Source organism: Lichenostomus cassidix, chromosome 6 (assembly GCF_008360975.1).
Source record: "Lichenostomus cassidix isolate B80296 chromosome 6, HeHo_3.0, whole genome shotgun sequence".
Taxonomy (NCBI): domain Eukaryota; kingdom Metazoa; phylum Chordata; class Aves; order Passeriformes; family Meliphagidae; genus Lichenostomus; species Lichenostomus cassidix.
In genome coordinates this window covers 8,974,587-8,984,436 of record NC_139487.1, presented here as the reverse complement: position 1 = coordinate 8,984,436, position 9,850 = coordinate 8,974,587, and the positions used below count along the sequence as shown (strand labels likewise).

Genomic DNA, 9,850 nt, shown 5'->3' with positions numbered 1-9,850 from the left:
ACAAGCTTTTAATGCAAATTATTCATAGAAATTATGCTATGTGTCTTTAAATGAAATTTTGCACTGCATAGTCACATACACACATATTTGTATAATAGTTACACAGTAATTGATTAAATAGCTTCTGTTTCTGTAACTGCCAATGCTTTATGACAGATGAAATCTGAAAGTCTTTGTGGAGTTCATGGTCTCTCAGGTCTGAACTCTGGCACAACACACAGCAATGAATATTTACTAAGTGTTTCTTCAGAAAAGACAGAAAGTCCCTCATTCTAAGGATAGCATCAACTATGATACTACATTTTGGATAATTACATTAACAGGTTGGCCAACTTACAGAATAAATTAGGACAATAATTCTCACCCAGCACTGCAAAACACAAGGAACATCTATAAATAAAGACTGAAAAGAAAATGTTTCAAGCAGCAACTCAGATCAATGTGGATCTTACCTTGAAAACACAGGGCTACTGAAAACATGATGTACCATAAGAGAACAAAGCAGAGAGCTCAAAGCAGTGATCCTTCTAAATAAGACTGACAAGCTTTTATTATAGAAAAACTGAATTAAGCAAAAACTAGAGGTAAGTGCTTTATCTGACATCTGGGATTTCAAACGACTGAGAAATAGGAAGACATTTACAGAAATAACATATAAGGTCATCACCAACAAGAATTGGGTTTAATTCAAGCTATTGACAATAATTGAATTCTGAGTTTCCTGCTTCAGCCTAGAGTTGTCAATTAATTGAGCCTTGCTTGCATGTGAACATTGCTAGAGGCCTCTTATAGAATCAGCTGATTATAACTCTTTTTTCCCGAAGAGTGAAGCAGCATCTCTCCTTCTCAATTTAGGTAATGATCATCTATGCAGGTTTTATTGTATTAAAGCCCCATTCCAATTAATTCACATTTGCCAGATGCTGTCACAATTGCTGACAGGTGTTTATTGCACTCCAGGTCAGCTTGAAATCACCATAAGGGAAGTCTGCAGCATCAGAGCTATCCCAGGCTCCTGAATGACACACACATCCCACGAGAAGAGAGGAACTCCAAAAGAACTCCATGTACAAGAGCCTTATGGGGATGGGGAAAGAGAGAATCAAAATGGCATCTTGACTTCATAATAAATCAGTGACTCAGGAGTTGGGATGTCACCTCAATCTGCTTTTTAAGTGTCTCTGCTCCAGCATATACAGTGGTAGAGATACATCTACAATGAAAGATTTTGTGGTTTAATTTCAGAAACTACCTGCAGTGGGACAAAGCCATTGAATGAATTATCTTAGGAAGTTATTTAAAAAAACAAGAATTAAAAAAAAAGAAAGAAAGAAATGAACACTAGAAGAGCTTGTTAAATGTCATATTAGCAAACAGTTTAATTTATTAAAATGACTCCAGTACACCTCTGTGCTTCTACAACAGACACGCATTACACATAACAGGTAAAACACAGTAACATTCTCCAGTCAGCAGTTCCCGGCTCATTAGCACAGAAACACAACAACAGTATCTTACATCACCTCCCAGCTCAACCTTCCTCCACGGGGTGCTTGGGGCACTTCTCTGAGGAGCAGGCAGGCAGCTGAATGCAAGTGTGTGTCTATGTTTCCTGATCAGAGATGGTGAGAACAGCCCTGTGCTGCCGAGAGAAGGCAGCTTTGCCCCGGCACTGTCAGTGTCAGAACAAAGCCAAGCTGCTGCCATGACTGCGGGCAGGCAGGACATGGATTGCTGCAGCTGCACGGCGAGGGGAGCTCTACATTTGCATCACTAAAAACGGGAGATCTACAGGATGTGCATGGAAAGGTTGAGTTTCCCATCGCATGAAAGAACCTGGCCCAAAAAGATTTGCACACCTGAGTATTATGCTCATAATGATTACGAGACTCGTGTAAGCTTTTATAAAGTCTTAAAATACAGTTGTGGTAATTCAGGGCCAGTCCTTTCTCCTTTACTGATTAACTTTACTGAAATCAACTCGACCTGGAATTCTAACAGGAAAGGAAACATGAGAAGTTAATAAAATCAGAAGACACTGAAGGTGTAAATACAGTGCAAGTGTTGGTTTTAGTTTTTTTGACTGTTACAGCCTGATAATTTTACATTCTGTGCTTTAATTTCAGGGAAAAGCATAGATGATGTGTGTCAGAACATACACACTAGCATATATACATGTATACATACACACTTGCTGCAGAATGCAAAGGCTTCCAGTGGCATATGATTCATTGTACCAATTTCTCACATGCAGGTTTTTTTTTTCATACAAAACCAGAACAGTTTTAGGGTTGCCCCCTCCCCCTGCATATATAATTATTCATTAATGTGTATTCACATGCATTATTACCCACTCATTGATTTATGGTAACCAGATTTATCTTTTGATTTTTTTAAAGGTAAGCCATAAATTATTTTAGTTGCAACACCTAGCCAGAACACTCCAGTGACCACAGTACTCCTGGGTTTTATGGTAACTAATACCTCCATTGGCAAAACATTCTTAATAAAATGACTCAAGTTTTGTTTGCTTCATATTGCTTCATTTTTTAGAATTCTTTTTATGTACAATCTTTGCTGTTAGTACACTTCAGATTTACTGAAGTGCAGTAAACTATGAGAGCTCATTATTCAGAAGCACCTAGACATTTTTTTGATATTAAATGGAAGCCATCAGCAACAAACATAGTATGGAGAATTCATCAGGTGAATGAACAGTGCACGTAAGTGAGTATGAGATGAAACTGTTTTCTAAACAGCTGGTAGCCTTCACAAAACAAATTACGTGTGATATAGTCACTGTCCTGCTGAGACAGCAGAAGGACATAAGAACACAAGTGACTCTAGGGTCAGTGTTTATCCATATTAATGTAGCTTTGGTTCAGAAATTCTTTAAGTGTTGTAGAGCACCTGGTTTAGTGACAGAACACATGCATCTCACAGTGCTAACAGTATAATGCTAATAAACTATAAACTGCAGGTTTCAAATATTAATAGCATTTAATAAAAAAATTTACAGAAATATTCTTGTTGACAAATGTGCAGTACAAATGCAAGCTCCTTGGCCACAAACTCTAATTGTGTGCATCAGTTTTGTGCTGGCATAACAGTGCAAGTGCTGGGATTCAAGTATGCTTTTCCATGTTTGCTTTAAGCAACAGAGATTACATGATAAAATTTGGGGGATTTTCTGCTCACAAGGCCAGGACTTGAGAATCAAGCAAAGCAATGCAGCAATGGAAATGTTTCATTTCCCTCATCTAGAAGGCATAAAGGAGGGAAAACGCATTTCACAAGCAAATCAGCTTCACATACCACCAAGTTATTGCTTCAGCTAAATCAGCTGTACTAAAATACAGGACTACAGGTTGCAATCTAATCTGCCCTCACATGAAGAGAAGATGAAAGCTACAGTGCAAGACCTCCATGCAAAAGGATCATATTGCAAGACCAGAGTCCTGTTTCATAGGACAGAATTTATTCATCATTCAGTTTTGCCTATGAATAAATTTTTTTTAAGTCAGTTAGATCACAGTCAAAAGTACATTGTTTACATTTCTGTGTTTCCAGAGGTACTATTTCATGCCAATTTACGTCTGCTCAGCAACAGAATACAATATGAACACTTGTTTCCAAAGAATTGCAGAAGTTATTGCTGAAATTTTTAGGGCCAAAAATTAAAACTTATTTCACCAAATCAAGTCTTTACTCAAAAAAAAAATCTGATATCCTATTAATTAACCACCCCTCAAAAAAAATCCCCACCCCCCAAAAAAAACCACAACCAAAAAGAAAAAACAACCCGAACTTAATAATTTGTTGGGGTTTTTTTTCATTTAAATAATATTCTAAGATTTTACAAGATATTCACATTCAGGCAACTGTCTCCTGACTTTCATCCAGCTGAATGACAGATGCCATAATAAAAACAAGAACACTACTCTCACATTCTTCCTGACAGCAGTGATTAGTGCAATTTACCACTGCACTACACAGTTTTAATAGTGCAAGGTGTGCCTGCTGACATTTCTCACAATCACCTGCTACATGATTGTTATTCTCAGATGTCTGTACCTGTAATTCTCATTAGAATTTTGGCATTTATGTTAATATTTATGAAAAGTTATGGCTTTATCCATGAAGTTTATAGCCTGCCTAAGCAACATATTAAAACCATTTATGTAAAACAATAAAACTGAATTGGAATGAAAGTTACTTGGTTAAGCTGTAAGCTGTGTTGCCACTAAACTCAAGATCTCAGGGTTAGCTACAGAAAGCCAATATGTGTACTTGTGCATCTGTTACAGTCTTTAAAAGTTTATTTAAAATGTAACACTGATAAAACTCCTTTTTTAAGTCTAATCCTAATAATTCATCTTATTTTTTGCAACATGTTTAATTACTTGTATCCAAAGTGTCATCTGAGTTTCGCTGTATTACAACAGGACTGGGACTGTAAGAAACCCATAAATGCACACGTAAGAAGGCACTTGTCTTCCAGTAGTTCAAGTCAGAGAAGGCCTTACCCCAGACAGTGGCACCTTACACTTTGAAGGATTAGCAAATGTCCCCAGGCTTTGCCACAGTCTCAAAAGCTGTCCTTGTGTCCCTGGACAAAGGTGCTGTGTGTGGTCTATAACACCATGAAGCTCATGACGAATTCCAGTAGTTTCTGCCTGTTGCGCTGAGGTAGGAACGTAGGGCTGAGTTCCAAAATGATGTCTTTTCTTTGCTTAGTCTGCTTGAAAACCTAAAGCACAGCATGAACACAATGAAGTATCACCATGTGAAAGGAATCCCCTTTCTTCTGAGACTAAAATGTCATGGTCTATACTAAAGTTTCCCTTGTTTGTAAGACTTTTTTCCTTTCTTGAAGGCTTAGATGGCAATACCTTTAGGTATTACTAGAATTCAATCAGTGCTCGAGCCCTTCAAGGGTTATGGAAAAAAAGAAATTGAGAAATTAGGTACAGTATGTGACAAACAGCCAAATCTTAACAGTGAGGGATAAAACAAACAATCAAAGGCATCCAACTGAACGTGTAAGCACTTTAAAAACAAGAATTCAGATGCTATACTGTAATGGATGCTCAGCAGTCATTATCTAGTTCCACTTTTCATTCTAGTTTATCCTGCTGTTGGAAAATGATGGATTCAATCAGTGCTTTCTTCACAGCTGCTAAGAGTCTACAGGAAGATACCTTTACTAGGCCACTATTGTTGGGTTACACAATATAGCAGAATTTAAAGACAAATACTTCAAAACCCTTATCTACCAACACTTTGCCTAAATGTCAATACATCCAAAATTATAATGCTAGATCTTATCTGGCATTCAGGAAGTCATGCCAATTCTGTTGAAAGAAAAACACCTGCAAAATCTAGATAGGTGATACAAAATTTAAAATACTAGTGGTAAAATACAAAATTAAATGTTTATCTTAAAGAACACCTGTAACCTTTATGGTGGACACTGAAGGTGTATAAAGGATGGTTCTTCTGGAGCATCAATCCTTAGCCAAAATTCAGTAGCTAATGGGTTTTTTTTAAGATTTAAGACTTCAAAATTAAATTTAGCTGTTACTGAGCACAGAACATGCTTTCAGTCTTTCAATATTGTCCAACAGGGGCATGGAGTAGAACAGAGGAACTGCATTTGCTGTGAATAAAAATGTCTAGTTACCCAGCCACCCAGACAGGCCTTCCCAGGGGCAAGAAGAGCCCTGTTCTGCAGCTTGTGCTCTCTTTTACAGCCCTCAGCCTGAAGGAAATCAAAGTGCTCTAAACCCACAATACACTTCCACAGATACATTCACTGATTGTAAACTGACACTGAACAGATTCCTTGAAATGTCAAAATTATGCTCATTATTGAAATGAAACTTAACAGTCGCCAGATTTGAGCACCAAACACTTACGCCAATTTCCTTGAAGATTTTCACTGCATTTTTCACATGACTGTAGGTTGCACTCTCAGCTGCAAGAAAGAAAACCCAGAGATAAACAAACTGCAGCTCAATTCGAGCTACTTTGTGGTAGAAAGAACAGAATTAATCAAATCCAGTTCCAAAACCAGTTTAACATACCATACACAGCAACATTCCTCTCCGTCCTGCTTATCAAGTGCCTGTGTAGCTTCTGAATATATTCAGATTCTAAAACAGGACCACTAAAATTGTGCACAAAGGTGACAGCAGAGCTGTATGCCTCCAGAAAAGGTCCCAGTAACCTCTGCAGGAAAGTGATGTACTGCTGGTGCTCTTGAGACTGGCTCACCTAAGAAAAGGCAACAAAAGATTCAGTGACAGAGACCAGTGGAAACAAGAAATGACCTGCAAGACAGAACGTGGCAAAACAGCATCCAAAATAAAAACAAAAGTACAAAAACTTGTACAAAAGCAAGTGTGGGAGCACAGCATGATATGGGGGCATAGCAAAAAAAGTTTACTATGAGGGACACAACAGGCACTGAACACAGACTGATGCAATTTTTAGCTCCTCCAGGGTATTACTATTTTCCCAAGATAAAATTAAAGACATCATGCTGTTGTGCAGCCAGCAGAAGGGCTGCTATACATTCACAGAGATGGAGAGAAGTTTTCTAGTGTTAACAAGATATCCTAAAGAGTGTTTGTGTCAGCTCTGAGAAAGCTAGCAATATATCTAAAATCAATATCAGCAATCCATAAAGTGAAATATAGGCTGAATGTAAATACAAGCTGGATGTTCCCTTTTTAGACTGCATGCTCTCAGTAAAGAATAAAATCAAGATACTTGAGTCTTTATTAATTTCTATTACTCTAACCATTGCCTTCACTTCCCTGTAAGATTGTTTGATGTTTCTTCAGCTGTTTTCCTCAGGGGAAGGAGACAAAGGTGTTGTACTGAGTGTACAAAAACACTAGACTGATGTTGCAAACCAACAACCCCCCTCTTACCTTCCCCACCCTCCCTGCAAAAAAATACCATTACCTGTCCTGAATAAGCAAAGTAGTTTATATCTCTCCCAAGAGAGTTCAATGTTATTAGCCTTAGGAAAATATTACCTTCAGGTAGCAATCTCTCTGCTCCTCTCCAAAATCACTATCCTCATCTTCCTCATCACTTCTCCAAGATAATGGCTCAGGGAGTTTTTTATTCCATTGCTGTTCAGTAAGATTGGGGCTAACATCCTCCTGATCATCCTGCTTAAATTTCAAAGACAAGGCGGTAAATAGGTAAGAAGTCCAGATCCAGGCAAGCAGCAGGTTTATTTCATAATCTAATCAGAGTTAATCAATGCATTTATTAACCAATATTTAGTGGAAGCAGGGGAGACTCAATTATAAGCAGCATTGGGAAAAGGAGAGAGAAAAGACATTTGGTGAAAAAGACTAGGTTTTTTCCTTGCTTCCTCCTGGGTGCCAAGGTTTATTTACTGTGCACATAAAGAAGTTTATGAAGCAAAAATATGCTGAATCAGCTGCCTCTGCTCCTCAAGTTTTCTTTGCACTGTGCACCTCTGGCAAACTGCACCACACAGTGACTCCCCTGCAGCCCTGAAACTACAAGAGTGGGAGTTTTACAGTAATTCCAGGATCAATGCAAAGGAATTAAAGAATAACAAAAGGTCTGGACTCCTGACTCCTGCAGAGTAGAAAGTAAAAAAACACGTAGCTATGCTACATTTCAAAGGGCTCCAATAATAAAATAAACCCCAATTTTCAAGACAGTACAAAAATATGCCTCTTCCTTAGTAGCCTTATTGGTAGAATGAAATTACACACATGAAGCATCACAGGATGACTGCACCCAATGTCTGATGCTTATAAACAGAGGAATGAAGCAGTCTCAGTCCTAGGCATGCTATTACAAGCTTTCAGTAACAACCTATATTTAGAATAAATCCATAGATTTAGAACAAGTCTCACAACCAAGGAGCACAAGCTACCTATAGTCCAGCACACTGCTCCTACAGTATCTCTGTCACTTTACCTCGGCCACCAGAAGAATGCCATACTGGATCAGCCTTTCCACAGATTCATGGCAAACTTGATAGATCACCTGGCAAGGCTGCACAACATAAAAGGAATGCAATGAAAAAAATCACATCCTTTACACCCATTATAGCAACATCATTCCCTGTTCACGATGAATGTTTTAGATAAAGCAGAATTATTCCTTTTCTGCAAGTTAAACTTTTATCAGCATAATCCCAATGCACCACTCCTGTGTTTATCCTGGCAGACATTAAAAAAAAATTATAGTGAAATAGTGTATTTAAAACACATCCAAGATTTTTCCCAAATGCATTACCTCTGGTAGAAAGCCACATTAAATATTCTCCCTTTTTGATAGCCTCTAACCAAATCTTAGTTCGTTAACAATTCTGGAATAAAATAATCATAAAATTAAAATTACTGAAACTCATAACAGTGATCTATCTGTAATTTAAAGGAAACTACACTTTCAAGAAATTCCCTTTTGTGTTTTAAAACTGATTTTAAAAAACCAACCTCTTTTACATTATTCATAATAATTTAGGAAATATTTTCTTAGTTAAAAAGAAAATTAATAACTCTGAAAGCAGGATAATATTACTAAAGAACTTCACCATATTAACGAACATTACTGCTCAGACAAAAATACTAAATTTGGCTTATGCTTCAGTAAAAACGCACGAGTCAAATATGAGTACAAATTTAAGAACTAATTCAAGAATCTCTAGAATTTTAAGTAACTTCTACACATAAGAAAAAAGAACATGTAGCACTTAAAATTGAGAGTATGCAGTGTCTGAAAATTGAGATAACATCAGTTCTTGTCATGTTTTGTAACACAACAAAAACTAAAGCCAGGCCATGTTTAAAATTGCAACTAAGTACTAGGTGTGGCACATGAGTACTGCACTCCTATGCAAATAAGGAATATCTTTAGAATGTGGAGCCTTACTTCCCAACATAATTTCAATCATCTATGCAAACTCATAGCAGCTGGATAAGCCCAAAGACTTGTGTTTTTGTCGGTTTAAAAAAAAATTAAAATAAATAGTTTGGGCAGAAGGCATATCTGGCTGTGATGATCTAATGAGCAACACAAAATCTGTTAGGTGACATTAAGAAGCCCACCCTGAGTAGTGGGAAGCTGAGAGAGCAGTTTCCTTTCTCAGGAAAGATTTTAAGCCAGCACAGCAGAAATGTTCCAGGCCCAGCCCAGCATCACCCACTTCAGCACTTGCTGCAGCAGCAGGTGGCACTCAGTGTGTGACACCCATTGACAGCCAACACCATCAGACTGCACTTACAGCAAACACATCAGAGCTGTGACACTTGAAGAAAGCAGACATTAATTTTAAGCTAACAAGCAGAACAAAAGCTTGAAACCTGGACAATTAATCCACTTTTTTACTCACCAAAGATACAGTAAATTCATTAGAAAGCAAGTAGCACAAGCTGGCAGCTTTTCGGACCAGGTGTTCTTGACTGATCAAACTGGGATAAGCACTGCTGGTGCCATTTCTGTATCTCCTGCTCTGAATGGCATGAAGACTGCAGGCTGGAGCAGAAACAAACACAAGTTTAATTTTCCAAAGAGCTTTATGGCAAAAGAAACATCAAACTACTGTTTTGTCTACTTCTGGGCCTCAAAGCAGTCAAATATTACACATGCCATTCAGGACTAAAGACAGAATTCACTGCTATTTTGTGTCCAGTAATGTCAGATCAAAACAAAATCTCATTAAAATACTGCACATGAAAGCACAGGTTTTGCCAGGTTGGCTCAGAACTCTGATAGTGCCCTGCCTATGGCAGTGACCAATACACAAACACTTGCAAGAAAGATAAAAGATGAGCACAAAAAAGAATGGAAA

General features: G+C 37.8%; 1 protein-coding gene across 5 annotated transcripts in view; it reads right to left on the bottom strand.

Moving 5' to 3' along the window:
* Window positions 1–1,351: 1,351 nt before the first annotated feature.
* The window catches only part of GPAM (glycerol-3-phosphate acyltransferase, mitochondrial), a 30,618-nt gene continuing 22,119 nt past the window's right edge, over window positions 1,352–9,850 (bottom strand). For 4 of the 5 annotated variants that reach the window (XM_085064857.1, XM_085064859.1, XM_085064861.1 and 1 more), the window contains 6 exons: window positions 9,392–9,534; window positions 7,975–8,052; window positions 7,047–7,187; window positions 6,087–6,276; window positions 5,919–5,977; window positions 1,352–4,750 (listed from right to left, as the gene is read on the bottom strand). In XM_085064857.1, the coding sequence (XP_084920983.1) occupies window positions 4,634–4,750; window positions 5,919–5,977; window positions 6,087–6,276; window positions 7,047–7,187; window positions 7,975–8,052; window positions 9,392–9,534 (728 nt within the window). In that variant the 3' untranslated portion in view covers window positions 1,352–4,633. The remainder of the gene's footprint in view (window positions 4,751–5,918; window positions 5,978–6,086; window positions 6,277–7,046; window positions 7,188–7,974; window positions 8,053–9,391; window positions 9,535–9,850) is intronic. The other variant, XM_085064858.1, reaches the window with a different exon arrangement.